The sequence below is a fragment of the Ciconia boyciana genome, chromosome 11 (genome assembly GCF_034638445.1).
Source record: "Ciconia boyciana chromosome 11, ASM3463844v1, whole genome shotgun sequence".
Lineage (NCBI taxonomy): Eukaryota > Metazoa > Chordata > Aves > Ciconiiformes > Ciconiidae > Ciconia > Ciconia boyciana.
The window spans coordinates 23,564,543-23,587,463 of NC_132944.1; the positions used below are offsets into that span (position 1 = coordinate 23,564,543).

Sequence of the window (22,921 nt, forward strand, 5' to 3'; positions counted from 1 at the left end):
AGTTAAGTGACTACTGAGCAGAATTTGGGACTGAAGCACTCCAAGCATTTCTCCAATATGGAGAAATGTTCCAATATGACCTAGACCAGCAGGTTGGGAAGGTGAAGTGGAAGAGGGAGAGTTGATTCAGCAAATTATGGGAGCTTGCTGAAGAGGCAGCTCTCTGATATTTATTCCATCAGAAGCCAAAAGGGACTAGAACGGACATCGAGTATTGAATTGCAGAGCATCGTAGTGAGGGAGTACTCATGGACAGTTATGAGAAGTAAGAAGCAACTGAATTCATAGAACAGAGAGCTAAGCACTGTTTTCTTTTGCCTTTTTCTATTATTTTCTTGTACCTGGTAGATGATGGGATAATATAAGTACTCTGGAACAGTACAGTGATAAGGTGAATAGGAGTGTAAGTATTACAATCTTCCCCTCCTCCCCTTTTTCAGTCTAGCAAAACAAAATCTATCACTCAGTAGAAGTGCATTGCCAAATGCATATTTGGCTGGTATATCATTAACTGCATGAGAGGAGACAAACAAAAGTCTAGCTGCTGGAACTTTGAGTTACAGTATTTGCATTTTTATACTTGGGCCAAACTCTCACAAACCGACGTGACAAATTTGAAATCTTTGTTTTCATTGTAGGTGATGCAATAGTTTGTGTGACAGCTCTTTTTCTTCATCTGGGCATCCTCACTAAGCCTTGTTTTGCTTCAGTGATAGTCAGACAATGTGGTTTTGGTGCTTGGAAAAGAGCAAGTTCTGTAATTCAGCATCTTTATTTTTCCCAATAATGTTTTTATTCATTGTTAACTGCTGCTGTATTTCACAAAGAAATGGAGATTGATTTTTCAGGAGCTAACCTGGACTAAAACCATTGTTATAAAGTCTCTTTACTTCCTCTTCCTTCCTTCCTTCAGATAGCGATTGAGGAAAATTTTGCGGTTTTAGAAGGACAGTATTTCTTGTGCTGTCTTCCTGCCCTCGTCAGTGTTCTCTCCCACACCAGGTTTTCTTCTCCCATCTCTGTAATCATAGCGAGCCATTCCTACAGAGTTTCTTTTCTGCATGCTCTGTGTGTGTAATTCTGCACATTCTGTCTCTTTGCAACTTTGCTCTGCAGCATTGCATGCTGTCTGTGCGATTATGTGTAAGGATCTGTTCGTTGCTGCGTAGTTCCCTCCTGAGCTGGTGGGCCTGCAGCGTTGTGGAGGCATCTGTGGGCTCTGTTGCTGCTTCTCGGCTCCTGCTGAGTGCCGGCAGCCCTGCTCTGAGGCAACAGGCTGTGCAGCCGCCCGCACATCTGGCTCCCTTTTTGCACAAGCAGTATTTCCTGAGACTGTTGTTGAGTTCAGTTCGGCATCCTGCTCCTCCAGCACTGCTTCTTCCTCCCACAGGGAATTTCTCTCTAGCGTGTTGATTGAGGGGAGGCTCTGTGATCTGTGACTGATTTATCCATAAGCTTATTGCTGTGTAGTAGGTGTGGGGATATTTTCATGAACAGGGAGCTACTATTTGAGCAAGATTTCTATTTAGCGCTCTGAAAATTTGACATGCTGATTGTAAACTGCCTTCATGGAGGAATTCCTGCTGACAAATTCTGGGTCGATATTTTTGCTCCATCATGTGATCATTCCTAGCTTATCTTGTGTTAATAATGGAGTCCAGTTGTCAGACATTTTGTTGTCCCCCGCAGGCCTCCCCTGACTGTCCTATGGGCTATCCTATCCTGGACAGACTCATAAGCACTTCAGTTCTCTTCCTATTGACTGGTCTCTTCCTGAAGTGACCCTCCAAAGCAGTTTTTAATTATTATTTTTGTAAGAAACATTTCCTTCTAAGGAACCTTTTTCCCCAGAAAAGTACAAGAAATGACACAAAATACTTTATTTTTAGGGCTTAAGTGCAGCTTATTTGACCTGTGACAGAGCCCGTAGTGGTAAACTTGTGTTGCTTAGATTCGTGCCATGTCTGAAACAATTAACTTAGTCAACTGTTTGTAGTCCTGCTTCATGTGTTCTCCTGTACTTCACCTATGGCTCTGGATAGATTTGAGTAAGGATGTAACTACCAATTGCTATGCCAGGTATTAAAATTTTTCTTGATAAGAGCGATCTGTAAACGGGTGTGCCAGAGCCAGAATTGGCTCTTTAATGTACAGACATACCATGACTTTTCTTAAGGTTATTTATATAGTTGATACTGCATTATATACAGTAGGAATTAATTTTAGTTTTTAAGCATGTAGCATGTCCATGCCACTGTGACTTTTGTAGGTGTGCCAAGCCAATAAAATATTGCATAAATAATTTTATATTAAAAATGCCAAGGAATTAAGTACACAGGGAAAGATTATCTGCATTAAGAGAAGAGCAGATTGGGCATTCAGTACTCACATGAACACTGTTAAAAGTCCCAGCACTGAAGATCGAATTTCTTTGGTGCAGAAGCTATATACCTTGTTACCAGTTGCATGAATCTTTTTATTTATCTTGCTCCATATTAATATTATTTAGCTTGTGTCAAAACTAGGTAGGAAAGTGTATTTTCTGGGATTTCTCACATAAAACTATCCAAGTATTTTCATACAATAACGTTTTCACTTTAAGAAATCTTACTTGCTATTTCACAATATGTAAGCACATTGTAGCGTGTGGAGAAACTCTTGCGTACATAAACTACCTGTTTGCAGTAAGACTTTGCACATACCATGTGAATCTCTGCTGCCTTTGGAAATATTCTAGGGGAGAAGCATTTCTAACTTTAAGAATATATTGGGATTATGGATTAAAAGCAGTGGGGAAGTAGCTTTGTGCAGTGTAACCTAACAAGTGTGCTAAGAATCAACTTTTGGCAAGAAAACTCCCAATTTGCCCTCTCTCCCTGAAGTTGACCTGGTGGATGAAATAGTAGATGTGTGTATGATTCTAGGCATGCCTTCTCCAAAGATCAACATTTGTACACACTTTAGTCACCTTTTATACGCAGTGCTATTGACATTAACCAGAGAGGCCAGTCTGACAGCGCTGTACTTTAACACCAGCTAAAGAGTTGCTCTGCTCTACTTGCATGGTTTATCTAAAAAGACTCAACACTGAAATCACACAGCGTAATTGTTTTCAGTCTATAAGAGTTCTCTTCCAGATACAATATCCTGTAGGACAATTGAGCGTCCTGCTGAAATCAACGTATGTTTGATAGCTAATTCAATTAGATATTGTTTTGTACTTCTGAAAAAGTTAGGTTAAGCTCTGTAATTTATTAATATATCTCAATCTGCTTTCATTTGCACAACTATGAAACACCTTTAATGCTACTTTTGTAATTAGGTTTGCACAGTATCAAACAAGTGTAAGTCAGAGCAGAACTGAGGCCATCAGCCATTTAAAACAGTCACAGGCTTGCTCAAATGAAGCTCAGTGGAAAAGGAGAAAAAACTAGTAAGATGTGTCAATGAAATAATTCATTTTCAAACTAAGTGAAAAAAATTTAAAAGATGCTACTTTTTTGGTAAGAAGTGGAATTGCACAATTCCTCAGGTGCCCCATTTTGTTTCCATTACAGTCCATGTCTGGATGACGTCTGGAGTTGAATGAGGCCGACAGTGAGTTAGGCTTTGTCAGCGTGAAGTTTACCTTGGACAAAGAACATTTGTTGACTGATTCTTGCTTTGAATACTGTATCTTTACTGACATGGTCTGAGGTGGTTTTTTTTCTAATTTATACAGCATTGCAAAATCAGAATGTGATATTAATTACTCCGTCATGTAACTGTATTTTGCTGCTAATGAAAGAGCTTTTATTTGGGGTAAAACATTCCAGCTGCATCTGCGAGGAGTATTCTGCCGTTTTGCCTTTTCGGTTTTGCAGGAGGTCACGTTCACGTTTTGACACTGGGTTGTCATACAGTGTTTTCTAGTTGAAACTAATTGAGAATACTGTAACTGGAGGCCAGTTGTGTTTCAGAAGACAAAGTGTTCAGATAGATGACAGTATTCCTGGGACTGCAGTGGAAGCATCATTTTTGTTTGCACTTGAGAATAGTTTTGGTTTTCATCAGTCTAGAAATGTGACCCTAGAGCACAGAGGTGAACATTATCTATAGCATCATTTTTGTTTGATTTCATTAAAACTATATATATGTAAAAAAGAAACCACGTCTTTGTGGTTGCTTTTGGTTATTGTTTTGGTTTGGCTTTTTAAACTGATTATTATTCTATTTAACTGACTATTACCAATATTTTCCAAAATTATTTAGTTAAGTTTTCAATCATAGGTGAAATCACTATATTAATTGGAAGACCAGATAATGAATCCAAGCATTATATTGTTGTGGTCCTATATTTTGTTAAATTACTGAGGTTTAAAATAAAATATGATCGAAGTTCTAGCTGCCAGTATCAAGAAAGTTGATCATTTAAATGCAGTCCCCAGAACTGTCTTGCGAAATCCTAAATTAACTTAATCAAGACCACTGCATTATTAATCCTTCCACTTAGGATATATATTTCTTTTAATCTATGGGAATCTGCTAAATTCTAGAATATCTTTCTGTACAGACGGACATATGTCTCTATCATAACACCATGCTAATATAAATTAACATGACTGGTAGCCACCGTGGGACAGCCAGCAAGGAAGTACTAAGGACGCTAAAGGACCTTCTCTCCCTGACTGTGGTCCCTGCAAGTCTAGATGGGAAATATGCGCTATATCTATACTGTCGTCTTTATCTGAATAAAACCAAACCTCAGGTAGTATTAACATAGCACTTAGCAAAAGAATTAAAATAGTTTAAATCCTACTTTATGTATTAAAGTAATCTCAGTAAGGTTTCCCATTTCAAATTCTGCAGCGGGGCATCCCGTTTGATAATTGTGGTTGTGTTCCTATGGGGAGGGCAAGCCCTTTCAGGAGGGTTGCTACTGCAGGGCTTCTGGTAGTTTGTGTTACGTACCGCTGCATTGCTGGTTGGTATCGTTGGGCCCTACTTGCCTAGTCTATTATGATTTTTTAAAAACCAACCCCACGTTGAAAATGAACTATTATCCTGGATTTTATAAGTGTTCTACTTAATTTTCTGTCAAATCCTTCACTTACCATGTTTATTTTAAAGCTTATATACGTTCTAGAGTACGGTTACTTTTTTCTTCTCGGTCGATATCCAAAATTGTGAGAGACAGCATGTGTCTAATTTCTTCGTTTGGAAAGATTGAGGAACATCAGCCTTCATAACTATACTGTTTTGTTAGACCTGTTTCCTGGGTTTAAAAGCTGTGATGGAAGAAGTCAGAGGTGAGGAATTTGGCTATGGATGACAAATGGGATGGGAAGAGAGGAGGGTGACAAAGAGTTTATTTCCATGTCTTGCAAAGCTCAGTATGACACTTTGCTACGTTGGTTTGCTTTTGTGAAAAACACCTTTGTAATGAAACTGTTTAGGCAGTTGTACGCCAGAGAAATTCCCGTTAGAAGCAGAAAGAAACAAGGTATTTACAAACCACATTGCAGGACAGTGTTGGCGATTTTAAGAGCAGTAGGTCCACATGACTTGCGTTGGACCTCCTGCAGGTGTGTAATTGAATTAGTCATGAGATAGAGTGGTTCTCTGCATGGCCAGCATCGCTGGTACCGGATCCTGGGGTGCCTGGCGCTCATCCTTTGCTATGCAAAGCACAGGCAATCCATTAGTGTGAAAAGCTGAAGTCTCCAGCCTGTGAGTCGGAGAGCTGGTAAGTGGATATTTGTGTGTGCAAATCCAGGATTTTATCTGTTTTCCCTCATCTCTGTGAATGTGTTATCTATGTCCTTTTAGTCCAGTGACAGAATACATTTGTAGGAAAGCCACAAAGAGAAACTTTAAGGAATATAGTCTTTCCTTTTTTGCGATCTCATGCTTAATCATAGGGGGAAAAACCCCAAATACAGTTTTTATTAAATTAATCTTCACAGAACTGGGGATAACTGAAATTTATATGGTGTGTAACTCGGCAAAAACGAACAAACAAACAAAACATTTCCTTAGCAAATGGGAAAAAAGGAAGCACCTTTGAAAACAACTGGATGGATCTTTACACTGACTGACTTATTATAAAAATGCAGCTCACATAAACCTGTACTAGACGAATGTAATAGTTTGTTAAACCTTTTTTTTAAATTCTCCATAATGGTTAATATTCTTGTATTAAAGAAAAGTGAAGAATCTATAAGTAAACAGTAGGATTTATTTGTTTTATTTTACTATGTAAAATTCATAAATGATCTATGTGTACTAACACAAGATTAGGTTTTAAATTAAAGTAGGTGTGGAGTTTTTGTAGCTACTGATACTTGAAAAACTCAGTTAGCGAAATCCAAAACTCTTGTATTTATCACTAATATCATTGCTGAAATGAAGTGCCAACCCCTTAAAGATGGTAATACTATAATACTAACCTTGATTGCTGGACAGTTTCCAGCTCTTCATCATCCCGCAGAAATATATTATACTTGAACGGAGAAAACAGGCAATTGTCCCTCCCCCTCCTTATTCCCACAAACTGGAAGAGTATTATGTTAGCATGAGTTGTGCTGAGCCGAATCCAATCTGGAATTAAGAATGCTCCAGGGCATTTTTAATAAACTGTCATTCATTTGAACTCTAACCTTCTTTAATTTGCAGAATCTGGTAACGCAGATGTGTACTTCAGCCACATTCATTTCTTTTTCTTTTCTTACCTTGGTGTGAAACATTGCTGATACGACTTGAAAATGTGAAGCTGCAGAAGAAGTAGAAAGTGTTCATTTAAAATAGACTCGAAACTAAGAAAGAATTATAATAGTTTAGTTTGCTGTTTTTCTGCCGTTCTGAAATGTAAACTTAATTCTAGTACTGATTTTAATAAAATCCTTGAAGTGCTGAGGTCAGTTAGGCTTTCTGAAAGTATGAAAAAAAAATAATGGCTTTTATTAGAAAATGCAAAGGATAAAATGAGGCCGTTGTCTTGCAAAGGGGAAGAAAATCCCAGTTAACAATGTATTCAGGGCGTAGAGTACTTACTAGCAAAGAACTTTGTATTCAATGGGGTTCTCACAGTAAACTCTTTCAAAACATGAATTATTATTAATTCGTTAGCTGCTATCTAAAATGGCAAAGTTTGCGATCAGAAGTAGTTAGACTAAGAGATGTATAAAGGGGAAAAAACAAGCAGGTTTTCAGGCACTAGCTGTCTTGCCAGGCTGGGTCAGGAGCTGCCCCTCGAGGGAGTTTGGAGATGTGGACCTCAAGCTCCCCAAGACGCGTCGCTGCGAGGCAGAGGTGCCGCAGGAGTGGGCTGTGCCGGCAGCCGCGGTGCTGGGAAGACGGCAACGTCGCTTGATGCCTGCCCTAGCTTCAGCGTGTGAAGGCGTTTACAATGCTGCTTGGGTTTTAGAATATGTTACTGATCAACAACAATTACTTTGAGAGACTTTTCTGTATTTCTGAGTAAATAAAGGTCTTAAGGATGCATATGTGCTAATTAAGGTAGAATAGGTGCTTCGCTTTGCGAGGAAAATGGCTGGATGAGATATTACAAGTAACAAATATGGTCATGAATACAAACTTTATCTTGATCCTTTGTACAATGATAAGCAAAGTATGTAAATGTGTTACTTGGTCATTACTGAACTGATAACTTCAACAGGAGACTCAGTTCTATCTGGAGAGTGGAAGAACTAAAAAGAAACTGGAAGGCAGGACCATACCAGTGGTTTGGAGAGGAAAGGACTCTTGGGCGCACGTTATTCTCTAGATGAAGTGCCCCTAAATGCAGCAAAAGAAGTATTTGCCATAGGTCAGAAAGCTAAAATTTTGCACTAGTAGTACTGGATTTGTTTCCATTTCTTACAGTAGGACTAAGAGGCAGTAAATCAACATCAACCCTAAATTTTTTTTCTGCTAACATTTTAATTCTAATATCAAAGAAGAGAACACATGCTTACATTAAGAATTTGGTTTATGTTTTACAATGCTTTTCCCCCCTAGACTTTTATATCTAGATAATACTGCCTTCAGTGTTTAAAGTTAATTTTCCATTGTAATATATCTGCTGCAGCTATATAATAAACATGCCAAGATGCCTGTGTGTGCAACTTCAGCATTCACACATTTACATTTGATAGTAGTTGATTAAAAAAAAAAATTTTTTTAAAAAATCAGTTTCTTCTGCACATACCTGCCAGTTGAATTCTGCTGTAGGTGTTGGTGAGACAGTTAACTAGGAGAACACACAACTCTGAACTTGGGTCATATTCAAAAACTGAAGGAAGAACTAGCTGGCAAGTACTGTCTTGAAAGCATAAATGAATGTATAACCTTCAAGTCTACACGTGTTAACGATTTGTGGTTTGAAAAAGTTTTCATATTTAAATTTTTAAAGGTTTTTTCCCTCTCTTTTAAACTTTGATCTCTTTTGTCCGGTAACATAAGCATATGTTATTAATATACGTTAACAAATCCACAGCTTTGTTTTTCACAAGTCTTTAATTCCCTTAAATGTTTTAAAGTGTAACTGATGTGATATATCAGAACTTAGGTGAGCATTCAGTCAGTCACCAGGTTGGGTACTAAATTCAGCTGAACCTGTAGGAAAAGGAGGGCAATGATCCTAAACACACGGGAGTGCTGCTATTCTGCCTTTTTATGTTCTCATCTGCCAAACAAATCTGCAAGTGTGGAGTTACTCAGTGTTTAAAGATACTGTCTCGAAGCAAGAGTCTGGATGAATGAATGACTTTGCCGTCCTGAGTCCTTACTACTGTTTCCATTGATGCATGTTGCCTGGAATTAACTAACAGGCTGGAGGCTCAGCAGAAACTAGATGCAGTTTTAAAAACACAAGGACGAGCCTAAGAAATAACCCAAGAAAACAGGGAGAAATATCATATTATGTTTTAGTAGTTGAGGCTTGCCCTTCTTGGAGACAGCATGAGTTTGTGTTCTTGTGCTAAAAGAGAAAATGAAGTATCTGGTGTTACATTAGAAATTGAGTATATTTTTAGAGAAATACCATCTGACTCTCTCCTTCTGATTGATTGATTGATGTATGTATTTATTTATTTATTTTCCCTGGGATTTCAGTGCAAATCCAGCTTTTTTATTTTTTATTTCCCTCAAGTATATTTTCTCTTTGCTGCTTCTACTGCGAAAGTTCACTAACTAGGTAGTAATTTTACAAAGATATCTGAAGCCTTCATCTTTCTTCACGGTTTGCTTTAGTGGAATCTTGCACCTGCACAGACTCTACTGCACAATTTGCACTCTTTGCTGTTTCATTTATATCAGTATTACACGGGTTTTACTTTCTGAGTGGAAGGTTGAACATCAGTAGTTTCAATGCTATTGGTAATTCTGATCTTGCATTCATGAAATATAACTTCTTACGCACTGAAGGGTATCAGACGTGTTCTAGTATTCCATTGATCTTATTAGAGTCTTTGGAAAGATGCAGCTGGTGTAGAAGGGGTAAGTAATCAGTGTATCATTTTCAAACAGGGTGTGATTCCTCAATATCATTTGATGAAGGCTGTTTTATTAATTTTGCTTTATTGAACCTGTTCTATAGGAGGCAATGTGTGTTCAAATTGAAACAAAAATGTATGGCCTATAAACACTGATTGCATGCTGGTAGGATTTAGATAACAACAAACATCAATTAAGCACGAACTTGGGAGAAAACATCTTATTTTCTCTGTAGACACACTGATTATATGACCACAGTGGAACATTGTCAGACTTCTCAATACACCAGCAAAAGTGAACACTTCTCAATGACTCGCATAACATCAACAATGGGAATATATCCTCTCTCCCATTTCATTTTCTTTAGATGTTCTTCCTGGAGTGTTGGCTAGTTAATAAAATATTAATATTTGGACAAAGGAGGTGAGAAAGAAAATACAGGAAATAGGACATTCATTATTTAAATCATTGCTTCTCATGAAACCAAATTAAATCTGTTGTTTACTTGCAGCTCTTAATGGAAACTGTATCATTTGAAGAGGGGGAAATCATACTGGTGTCCTGGTTACCAGAGACCATTCGTGACCCTCTGGTTCTGGGAATATCATGATTCACCCCACAAGTAAATTTGCTGCTGCCAGACAGGTGTCATATGTAGTCTCCCTTCTTTACTGTGTTCTTTAAATAATGTGATAGAGCATGTCATACACTTTTTTTACTTGTGAATTTTGTTTTCTGAAAAGATGAAGGTTTTCTGAATTCCTGCAATAAGCAATTTATCCTGCATCCAGGTGACATTTACCAACGCTAAAGAAAGAGTGGGATCACCCTAACTTGCTTGTATTTCACACTTCAGAGATTCTCACGGTTGTCATGAGGAAAATAACTCGGTTGTTATTAGAGCAGTAACAGACATCTAAAGTTCAGAATCATAGAATAATTTGGGTTAGAAGGCACCACTAGAGGCAATGCCATCTGAACCCCTGCTCAAAGCAGGGATAACTTTGAAGTGGGATCAGATTCTCCAGGCTTCATTCAGTCAAGGTCTGAAAATACCCAAGGATTGGAGAGTCTACAGCTCTCCTGGGCAACCTGTTCCACACAGAAGGGTGTGCATTTTTTGGTGAAAAATACATGGATTGTCATGACCAGTTTTATATTAAAATACATACCTATATCTGCATCTAAAATTTCTGAAATTAATATTATGATGAGTTACCACCACCCTGAATTTAAATAATATAAATGGTGCAGAAAATATTTATAAATTATGTCTGTATGTGGCAGTGGCCGAAGTTAAATAGGTTTCTGGCAATCTGTGTTAGCTCTGTTTTGTATAAATGTTGCTTATTTCTTGATGGATTCATGGAAGCATTAAGATTTTTTGGTATTTAAAGACTACTTTTGTTGTTAGTTTTTAAAACAGTTAAGATAGGAACAGATTTGAACAGCCATTGGCTTAAAATAATTCCTTTTGTGTGCCTTTTTTTTTCTGGATTTATATAGACTTAAGATTTACTTATTGTAAAGAATACGGAGCTTTAAAAGTTCTCTCTCTTAGGTAGAAGAGCTGATGAATGCACTGGAGAAGACTAGACAAGAATTAGATTCTACCAAAGCCCGTCTTGCCTCAACACAGCAGTCTTTGGCTGAAAAAGAAGCACATCTGGCTAACCTGAGAATAGAGCGAAGAAAACAGCTTGAAGAAATTCTAGAAATGAAGTAAGTACCTTGGTTTCTCTAATTCCTAGAAAAATTAAAATTACTACTTTCTTGCCATAAGAGGAGGGGTTTTTTTCTGTAAGTCTTTTTTTTCTATGTATATATTTAAGTCTGAATCTAAGGACTTCTATTAGTTGTAAACTTAAATTCCTTTTAAAATACGGAAATGCAGAAGTCTTCATTTTAGAAGTACTCAGCAATTGACATAAGAAGAATTTTTTGAAAGATGTCCTTTGTTACATGCAGATAAAATATCAGCACAGTATAACTTCCACGAGAAATTGAAGATCTAAAGCCCGATCTTTCAGTGGGAAGTCTATGTTGGAGTTTCTGTTAGTGTCAAATTCAAGGAAAGGGGTTTATTAACTTTATATGGATGGTGCAAAGTTTATTGCATTGAATTGCTTAAAAAAACCCACAAACCCAAAACAACAAAAACCTATTTGCATACACATTATCACTACGTATAAGTGTACAGAACTGAAAAAGGAAGATAAGTCTATAATTTAAATCTAACTTCCTACGCACAATAAAGGTAAATATCTGTAATTTTGGGATGTTAAAGCTCTGATGTGATATTTAAAATTAGCAAAAAGAAGCGAACCTGTGATGACTTGGCTAGGCTGGTAAGTGTGTAGTTTATATTCAACAAAGAAAATTCACAGTTGTAATTTCGAAACTGTTTTACTGAGGAAGGAAGAAAAAAAATCCCAAAACACTTAAGCCATATATAACTTCAGCTAAGTTGTTGTAGATATCCTTACATTTGAAAGGAAGGTAAATAATCAGAAAAAATTATTTTAATAATGTTGTTGTAAATAAGACAAATTGGAAATGGAGACATATGCTTACTAGAGTTTTATAAAAGTAGGTTTGAGGAATGGCTGCCATGTAATATAGGTGCAGAAATACTGTAATGTGAGCATGAATGTTTCCAGTGAAATCAAAAGAACTTCTGCTTTTGACTTTAGTGAGGTCTATATGTATAGAGAAAAATGGGAGCACATATGAATTAGAGTAGTATGTGATATTATATTCTATAATAGATACTTTTTTTTTTGTTTTCTGATTTTCTTTTATACGTACATATTAATTCATCTATGATAACTCAGATGCTCAGTGCCACTGTATTTCATGCAGTCATCTATTTTCTGTATAGGGCTTTGCTCTGTTTCTTTGAGTGCATGCTTGGTTTTTGTCCTAATGGTAACATTTTTTTTTTTCTTTTGATCATAATTTTCAATTATTGAGCAACATAGAGAAAAAAAAAAAAAAGCAGTATCTTTAATTCTGTTACTGTGACTTTTTTGGTTGGGTACACGGAACCTCACAGAACTGTGTGAGGCAGGTATCTTCAGTCTGGAAAGTGAGGTTGCAAATACGGGTGAAGTTTGACTTTTCTTTCAATAAAAGCTGTTCTATTTTATGAGTAAAGGACTGAGTGGATGGTACTAATGGTGAAAGACCCAGTATCAAAGGTCCAAATTAGGAATAATTTGGAATTTAAAATGAGATATAAGCATATAGTGTGTCTTTACAGTATCAGTTTTAAAAGTAAAATTGTAAAATTACAAAAAAAATTTAAATTGGCATCTAAAAAATTAAATTAATAAAAATTTCTAATTAAATGTGTGGGGTTTTTTTTGTTTGAGTAGTCGTTAGTATGGTTTCTTTTGTAAAAGAAGAAACCATACTAAGAAACCTTTTCTTTCTTATTTTTCTTTTTTGCCTTTGATTTCTTAATTGCTACTTTGCTAGCTGTGTAAGTATGTAGACTTTTTCTGCCATTACCTTTTTTTCTGTCTTCAAGAGAAGCAATTGTTCATATACAGTTTTCATTTTTAATCCTGAACTGATCTAACATTCGTTTGAAATTCTAAGTTAATAACAAACCCCTTCTAACCTGTAATAATAAAATACAATTAATTATAATGCATACTTCTTCCTACTTAGGCCACAGAGGGTTACCAGCTTTCCCAGCTACCTAGCCCTGTGTCGTTACTTGTACGAGTCTGATGCTCTAACTCATATACAAATCACTCCCCCTGAAACCTATGATTCAGCTAATAACTTAGAATTAGAACTCACTTTCATTAAAAAAACATATATTCTATTACTGGTTTTAATTCTATCCTAACTTGAGTTTCTGTGAAATATGTTACAAAGCTGAGTTCGTATTGGAGATGGAATCACAGAGAACTTTATTGCTTGTGGTGAGATGGAAATAAATGAATACGGCTATCAGACGTCAGGATGGTTTTGCTGGTCTAGGAGAAAGGAAATGGAGTTAATGAACAAAACAAAATATGTAAAATCACAGCACAGTATTACTAAACAGAGAGAACAAATAGAATAATGACAGAAATTCACATGATCGTATTTACTTTTTTCTTTTTATTGCCTCTTTAACAACATTAGTACTGAATCAAAGAAGCAAAAATGAACATACTTATTCATTTTTTTGAGCTCTGTGTATGGGAAGGGCTGCATGACTGCTATTAAACATAAATTAAATGTAAATCTTAATTTCAGATTATTTACTTTAATAAGATATACTAAACAACAAATTAATAGATACACATGTATTAGTAAATGTCTTTTAGAAATAATTCAGATATTTCATTACAGTAGTTTAATTTTTGAAATTGCTCACTGAAATAAGTGTATGACAAAGAAACTTTATAAAACTGCTGCATTACAACAGAATATACAAAATATGGCATTACATTATTTTTATTAATAAGGTATTCTCAAAAACAGATTGTAGAAGCTAGCTAAGACCCAGACATCCACTGACAGAATAATGATAATTCTGTGTTGTAGTAATACACTAAAATAGTGTCTTCTCTCTGATATTTTTAGATAATTTATTAATTGGCAGCATTGACGATAACTTCTATTTATCTTTTTTTTTTTTAATTTAATATTGAATGATTACAGTTTTTGGCTGCTAGCTTCCAGTTAAATAGGCATGAACTGTGTGTTTAAGAACATTCATGATGATTTCCTATGCTTATATTATGTTCAAGTTCCAAACATAACTCTGCATTCTAGGCCCATCTGGCTGACATTGCCAAGATCCACCTTAATTTACTGGTTACAATCAGTTGTCAGTTTTAGATAACTTCTTCAGTTGTCATTACATGTTCCCATATACATTCAGTTATTTAAGGAAGTTTAGAATTAAAAAAATGGATAGCAGCTTAATCTTGTTCATTATCTGGTTGGTCTTTTTGAAGTGGAAACTAAGTAAGTGCCCATTAAATAAAAAGTAGTTTGATGGAAGGAGATAAACATCAAGTTTTTCTTAACTTGATGCCAACATGTGAAAAAAGATTTATTTTAAAGAATTCCGAAGTGTTAAGTTTGGAGGAGGATTTGCATTTGCATGTTACTTTCTTAATATGTGATTTTTTTTTTTCCCCAAATGTCTATTAAAAATATTACTATGTTAGTTCTGGAGGAAATATTTTTGTTATGGTCATATTATTTTAGCAGTGCACACATAACTCATACTGACATTAATGGAAGTTACGCATACATGTTCACAGCAAAATGCAGCATGTGTTCAAATCCATCATTTTGCCTAATTGTCTTAATGCGTTGTGCTCTTTCTATCTCTGAGCATTAAAAAAAAACCAACCAATGCACTTCTTATTTGTTAATAAGTGGCAGTTTAAAAAAAAATTCTATATTGCGTAGTGTGAGAAAAGGCATGTTAATGTTTTTTAAAAATATGTTTATCATCCACAGAAATGTTTCAGTTGGCCTGAACTTAAAAATTGGTAGTTAGAAATATATATCAAGACTACTTTTTCCAGACATTGTTTTTGTTTTCTGGGAGTCTGCAAGAAGGAGCACGGCCTACTGAGAACTTTACAGGGCTTGCCTAGGAAAGCTTATTCATTTTGTAGTATGAAGAGCTTGAGGGCAGGAGAAGTTTCTGCGCTCTGATGTGGTGGGGTTTTTTCAGGTGTTTCGGAAATGCCGTATTTGTGGAGCATACTTTCATGACCGCAAGGCGTCCACAATGCTTTCATACAGACGTCCTTTCCTATACGGTGGTTCCTTCCAAAACTCATAAACCTGCTTATAACAAAATTAGATAGCTGTATAGATAGATAAATGAGGCTTTATACAATATAATTGCAATACAATATAATTTATACAATATAATTGCTTTATATGTGTATGTGAAATAAATGCCTGTCCTTATGGAAAGTGGATTTTACTCTGTGGGATAGATCATCTTTTTAGAAATGGTAAAAATTATTTTCCCTTTGAAAGACATTTCCCTTTGAAAGTTTGACCTGGAGAGCCAATAGGCATAAAAGAAAGTCTAATGGCATGTGAGGGAAAAGATATAAAAATTATCATCACCTTTTTTGTTAGTTCAACTTTTAAATTATAAGCAAGTAATCTTCAAGCTGCAACCACTGAAGTTAAAAACAAAACAAAAAAGTCCCAACCCCCCCAAAACCCCCAAAGCTTTGTTATCAAAACTTGGGGTTTTCTTGGTTAAAAGCCCTTAAATTAACCTTCTGTGGTGTTTACTCTACTTAGAAATATGTTTAAATACAAGATTAAAGAAAAAAGAAAATTATTTCCTTGTGGTTTTGCATTAATTTGATGATCTTTCAGTGACTTAGTTACATGTGACAAACACTGCACTGAGTAGTGAGTGACCATAGGATTAATCCCCCAAAAGACTGAACTTCATGTTTTGACTTGAAGATCTGTGAATTCTTAAGTTTTGAGATCTAACTGTTAATTACTGAGTGTTTCCTTTAGCAGTCAACTCAGTACACTCAGTGCTGTGAAGCTTTCAGAGTATCCTGAATGAAATTCTTGCCAAGAGTTTGAAAGGTAATTTCCTTGACTTTGATAGAGTTCATGCCATCACCTGTGGGTATTGCTAAATCAGTTTTGTTGGAAGTGACTTTGCCCTGAAATTCACTACAAATTTCCAGAAGAATATCTATTTTCCCTTATGTGGAATAAATCAGATTACTTCAGTAACGAAGCATTAAAGATCTGCTAATAAAATAACCAGCTACTAGTCCTTTCATTCAATAACAAAAATAGAACATTGCTGTGCTGTCCAAAAAAAATTTATTTTTAAATTAGATTTTGCAGTAAATTTTCTTACAGTGACAGTATAAAATTAAACATCCCTTCCTTTGTTTAAGAATGTCCACCATTTTTTTCACTGAAAATAATAAATGAATATTGCTTATCTCTGTTTTTCAGTATGTTTACTTTATTCATTTAACAGCACCTGTGTATAGTCAAGGATGAAATATTTGTGGAAAGAAGGGGATAAAATCTTTTTTCCACCAAGCATTCGGTCCCACCAGCTGCCGCTCTTTGCAGAAGTGCTGAACGCATCCTGCACTTGTACCTGCGTACCTGCCGGGTTCGCGGTTCAGCCTCTCTGCCAGACAAGCAGAGGGCACTGGGATTTGCCGCTAGATGCCAGTCTCGGGTGCAAGACCATGGTCTGGATCTGCTTGGTTCAACCAACTGAGCAGGAGCAGCTTCACAGAGTAAGCGGGAAGCTTGTCTTGTTGCAGGGAAGAGAATGTGTCCTGTCCGTTTGTCTGTCACCTGGTCTGACTGGTCCCCTCCTTCCTTTTAGTGCATGAAATTCAAGCATGGCTTCATAACGGACTTCTGAGGATATTGCAGGGATGAAGAGGGACTTTGAATGGATTCTCAAGTCAGGGATCAGAGCCTAAGAGGAAGACTGTGTAAGATGTAAAACTAGAGAGTCACGGTCAGAGTTTGTAGGGAAGTCAAAATGCTTTATGAAGTACTTGTGGCAGAAGTGTAAGGAAGTTTACCATTCATCTGGTTTTTTTGCAGACATACCCCTTTTTTCCATCTATAAATTTTACTGGAGTAGAAGTTGGGGATTTCACATCTGTGTAGCAGCTCAGCAGGAGCTGCAGCTCTGACAAGGGCTGTTGGATGTCCAGAGAATCTAGACATGTTTCCAGCACCTGGACAAATCAGCTCATGTCCCTGCCTTACATTCTCCTATTACTATTTCCATCCATCACTATCTCAGACTGGCACTTGGGGAGGGAAAGGGAGAGGAACTCAACACATTTTCCTCTATTTATGTCCTAATTACTCCGCTGCAAAAGGTTCTGTCACCCGCAGGAGAGTGGTTTCTTCCTCATCGCTGTGGGTACAGTGATGGTCAAAAGTGCTTCTGAAATCTCCGTGTGAGTAGTAAATCCAGTGCATCTGGAACATTTCAGAGTAATTGTGTATGCGATTCACCTGCTCAGTGCATACGCAGGCCAGAAGCATGACGCTCATTGACAGGAAAATCCCTGCTGAAGTTGTAGGGACTCCACTTGCATGTAGTCATGAAGTTAATTTCCTTTTTTGGGGTCTTCCATACAGCAGCACGGATGAGGAGAGCAACATAGCAAGGTAGGAGAAAGTGGCAAGGTGATTTAAGGTTGGAACTACTCTCAAATTGCTTGGAACTCACTCTTTTAAAACAACTTAAAATTATTCCTGTAGAGCTTCCCCATAGACACTGTCTGCTTTCTGTGTCACGGTTAGGCAGTGCTTTCCCCCTGCCCCCTTCTTTCCAGAAAGGACAGCAAGAAGGCAGGTAACCGTTTCTCTTGCCTGCACTGGAAGCTGAGGTGTTTAACTAAAAGGTTTGGGCAAAGATGCTTAGTTTATGCTCCTTTTTTAAATGCTAAAAAGAGCCAGCACCTACCTTGGGGATAGTTCTAGGCTAAATAAGTAGTAGCGGATACATGACATTAAAGGATACTCTTTGAATTGAAGTTTAAGCAAATAGAACAGGGTCAGATTTCTTAGACTATTAATAAAGTATTATTTTGAAAGTAGGATCATTTAAAAATCTTTTTTTCTACTTTGTCAGCTCTACTACAGCCTATATTTTGAGGGCGATGGCTATGATAATTTCTCTAATGTGAATTCTTTAACATACCTTTACTTAATAGGTTAGATAACAGACTAGGGTATAAATAGCTGTGGAGAAAAAATAATTTTCAGAAAGCAGTTTACTATTTTTTGTAATTTTATTAGAGGGATTATTTTGACTTGTTTCAACTGTGGTAATGTATACTATAAACAAGTTCAGTGAATGGATAGCAAGTTGATTGTCTCAAAAATTGTACCATTTTGAATGTAGAACACTAGACTGTTTTTTAGTAACCTGTGGACTGCTTCCATTTAATTGTAGGATTCATGCTGAGAGTGTAGAGAGTCATATCCCAAGTTAAATACAAACAAAACAGCAGGATGTTGATACAACTGTGACTTCCATAGGAAGTAGTTAGAATGGTAATGTGGTCTCCTTCTAACTTGGGTGGAAAGTCTCTTGTGACTGCTTTTGCCCCACAGACCTGTAACACAGCATGCCTTGACTAACATTTTTGACACCAACTTGCAAACACCATAAAGATTAGAGAAACCCAAATGAAGGCTTTGTTCTCTGGAACAGAAGCTGTCTTGACTAAAATGAAGAGATGTTTTTCTTTTGTAAACAACGAAGGGGCACAAAGCAATAAAATGTTTCTCTCTGTGAGAATAGAATGAGTGGACTGTTTGCTTGGCAAAGCGCTTCTCTTATTTAAAGACGTATGAGTGTCACCAAGTTCCTATCACTTGAGAGTCTTATATGTTCACACTAAATGATAGTATACTTTGATTTTATTTTATAGGATTCATGATGTTTGACATTTCATCAGCATGGGAAGAAAGCGTGCCATTTCTTTTCTTCATTTTGTTCTTGTTAAGGTCGTAATTTACTTTCAAAATAGATTTTCATCTGCTATTGAAGGTTAGTAAGATCAAGTTAGGATTTCTCTGAAACGTGATATGAGAGGCTGTATTTTGTCCACTTTTATATGGGTGTCCACACAAAGGAAGCTGGAGCCTCTCCCTGCTTCGTGTCCCCTTTAGACCGTGGGAGAGTGCCGTAACAACCTTTTCAAAGTGTTTCCCTCCCAGGAAGGCAATGTCTTCCTCTCTGTTATGGAATGGCAGTGCTTCTTATGTCACAGAAGCACTGCATAAAGGCAAACCAGAAAGAGTTCAAACATATTCCAGGCAACACGTACTATGGGTATAATAAATAAACATACTTTTCTGATCTAGAAAATGGGTCTGGATTTTTACCAGCTTGTTTTCTTCATCTCGTAAGTATTTTGGCTTAATCATCATGCATTTCCATGAGTAATGTTCTCAAGAAACTATAGAAATTTACGCTTCTGGCTCTCTAGTTGTAAAAATGATCTTCCAGGTTCCTCTGATCCATATGGTTTGAGGCATCTGCCAGGCAGAAAGGGACTTCGATGGTAGCTGCCCCTCTGTATCGTAGTAGTGCATTTTTCTTTCCGATTTTGTTGCTGTTATTCTCTACCCATTCAGGTATCTTGCCTCAGTAGAAAAATAACAGTCAATGCTCCAGCAAACATTTTATGTTGGAAATTCCACAATACTTCTTAGGGGTTTTATTCCTCGAGTGCTTTCCCCAGAACCTGAATGGTAGAGAGATCAAGGGGATCCTGCAGCTGCTTTATGAGGGAGAGGCTTAAAGACTCTTCCCTCTGGGGAGGGGAAGGCAGGGGCAGGATACGTTTGAAGTTTGCAGGATCTCAAAGGCAGGCATAAACTGAACGTAGAGCTGTTGTTTGCCAGATCCCCCAGCATGAGGAATATCAGGCACTTGCTGAAGTTAATCAGTGATCAATTCGAGAGAAGCGCTGCTTTGTGGAGTGGCTGGTTGGTGACCTTCTGCAACGTGCTTCCACAGAGGGCAGGGTGGCATCAGCTGGTTCAAAAAGAGATTAGACAAATTCATGGAGAAGCGGTCCATAAATGGCTACTTCTTTATATTCTTTGGCTGTTGGTCTTGAACTATGTTCCTAAAATTTATTTTCTCTCCAGAGTATTAGCTCTTTCCTCCCACATTGCTCCCCTCCTACATTACTCCCTTACACTGAAACACACATAGTTAATGATCAGATGATTTTTAAAACTTTTTTTTTTTGAGGACCAGTTATATTAAGTCAACTAATACACTCTGGAAAGATTAAAGGCCACATTTTGGATAGCCTTTTGCATCTTCTTTTGCCCCACAGTGTATAAGTGGATTTACGGGATGATACAAGTGACAAAATGATTCTTTTCAAGTGCAGGTTGTAAGAGTGAGATATGACTGTTACATTACATTCTCTAGTGATTGATCCACTTAGAAGACAGACAGGATTAACAGTGCTTCAGGTTTACAGGTGTCTCAAGCAGCTTGAAGGACTTTGAGATGCAGAGTATTTTAGTCCTTTGTAATGCAAATGAAAATTTGAAGAAACAATTGCAATTGAAAATCACTACATTTGCTTCGCCTCTTTTTTCCTTTTTTTAAAAATCAGCCTCCTTAAACTAAAAGGCTTTTCTGTTTTTTTAATTTATAAATGTGTTAGGGTTTAAAATACACCAGTTTAATCTATGATATATCTTGACTCGTAGCATTCTAAATTCATGTGAGGTAGAATAGTATTCAGAGAGGGACAGTGATGAGAAGGACAGTATCTACAAGTGAGAAGGGACTACGAGTTAGTGTTCAGTGGAACATGGACAGTGGTGAGAGGAAGAGGGCTGTACAAACCTGAAGAATGAAAATCCAGGTCTGGACTCTTCCAAAGGAAAGATATAGTTTGAAGTATGTTTCTGTTATCTAAGGAAGCTTACTATTTTTATCGGACGTTAACTTACTGGGGAGTTTAGCAATCTTTACTTTTTAGATAAAGAAGAAAAAGTTTGTATGCTATCTACTAAGTATTAAACACTTTTTGTCTGGTTTCTATTGCACAGCTTCTTATTTTTTTAATGTAAGAAAATATAAGCAACAAAATCATTTTACTGGAAGAATAATACTATAGAAAAAATTGTAATTACTGATATCGACGAAGCTATATATGATTTGTTTTAAAACTACCTTAAAAGTGCTTTTATTAGGTAAAAAATTAGTGATGATAAAAATGATGAAATAGGATGGCATTTGTTTTGAAGTTCAGCCAGCATGGGAATGTGAAGGCCTCCACCTCTGATAATATACTCAAAAGAACAAGCAGCTCAAAAGACAGAAAGGAAGGAGTAGGAGGCTGTAAGTAAAAAAAAGAAAGAAAAAGTTAGGCTTCTGTTTCATGGATTTTTTTTTTTAACGCTGACTGAATTACGCCCTTGTCTACTGAAACCCTTTTAGTGTAATTCCCATTGGCCTCCGTGACACCTGGGGGAGCACTGATCAACTGCAGGCTCCCATATTCTTAATCTCAGCCAACTGAATATGATTCCAGCAGATGTTTCTGTATTTTAGACCTCAACATATGATGGGTCAGGTTTTTTTCCTTTTTCCAGTGGCAAATCTTGCATACTTGAGACCCAGGACATGCAATTCAATGGAAGGAATTATGAGCTGAGGGTCTCCCCTGTGGGTTAATGCTGAACTTTATGTAAACTCAGATCTTTGAAAATGGAGAACCAAAGAAATTTAAAGGTTTGGATCATTTAAACTAAATTACTGGATTATTGTTTAGTATTGCATAAAAATATAAAATGTGCTTAGAAATGTCTATGATGATGTTTTCTATTAAAAGGAAGAGGTCTTATAAAGTCAGGAGAGAACAGAGCCAGAAGCAATCAAACAGGAACAGCTTTCTTAGTGGCAGAAGGGAAAGGTTCGGTTAGCTTTCTCTGCCTTCCCATTACTCCTTAGGTGCTGTGAAGTAAATCCGCTGCTGCTTCCTTCCTGTGCTTCCTCATTCCTCCCCCTCCCCATGCCCCCAGCAAAACAAGTACTTCTCTGAGTGCTGTGGAAAATAAATCCAAGTTCCAAAGCAATAGCTTTGTTTCCTCTGATTGGGTTCTCTCATGTCTAATAAGGTGGAAGATGTGCTTGAGGTTTTGCGCTCTCATGTCCGAGAGCGTTCATTAATGCTCTCGAATGTGCATTCTCTCGTGCTTTGTAAGGTGGGAGCTCATGGGGCAGCCTTTCTGCCTGCAGGATTTACTCTTTTATCTAACTGATATGAAGACACCTGTAAGAATTTATTGTCATAGAGGTCTGTGCCTCTGTCTTGAAATGAGTCAAAGAGTTTCTGTCTTTTGGGGAGGGAAACACACTCATACCGTATTTTAAATCCAAGAGAACTTCACGCTACTTGTTCTGGTGGTGTTTCTGCCCTCCCACTGACCTGTGTATAGCTTACCTATTTAGAGTGTAAGCCTGACAAGGCTGCTCGATACTTAATACAGTGCCAGGCATAATGGGCTCCCATCCTTCATTGGCCATCAAGCATTACTATAATAAACAAGATAATAATAAAAACATGTATCATGTTATCACTGTCAACACTGTCTAAATAATGTGAGTGTAGAAATATTGTAGTAAAAAGGGAATTCTTCAAATATGATTGGTAAAATATGGCATAGCACACAAAAATGTGCTAAAGCACTGAATTTCTAATGAACACCACCTCTCCTTTCAGTGCTGTGCTGCTGTTTAGCAGAGACTGACAGATCATGACTTAAGTGATGACAGTGGAAATCAGGATGAGCTCATCTCAGTTTTCTCCGATTATGAACAAACTTGGCTATGTCCACGCTGTTGTGCACTGTACCAGGGTGCCTTAGCAAAGAAAAGCCCTGTTTAAGGAGGTGCATTATGTAA

General features: G+C 37.0%; 1 protein-coding gene across 9 annotated transcripts in view; it reads left to right on the forward strand.

Annotated features, from left to right (window-relative positions):
- The window catches only part of ERC2 (ELKS/RAB6-interacting/CAST family member 2), a 532,276-nt gene that overhangs the window by 285,486 nt on the left and 223,869 nt on the right, over positions 1-22,921 (forward strand). For all 9 annotated transcript variants that reach the window (XR_012044651.1, XR_012044655.1, XR_012044654.1 and 6 more), the window contains one exon: positions 11,036-11,196. Coding sequence is in view for 3 of the 9 variants with exons in the window: in XM_072876309.1 (XP_072732410.1) it covers positions 11,036-11,196 (161 nt within the window). In the remaining 6 variants the exon portion in view is untranslated. The remainder of the gene's footprint in view (positions 1-11,035; positions 11,197-22,921) is intronic.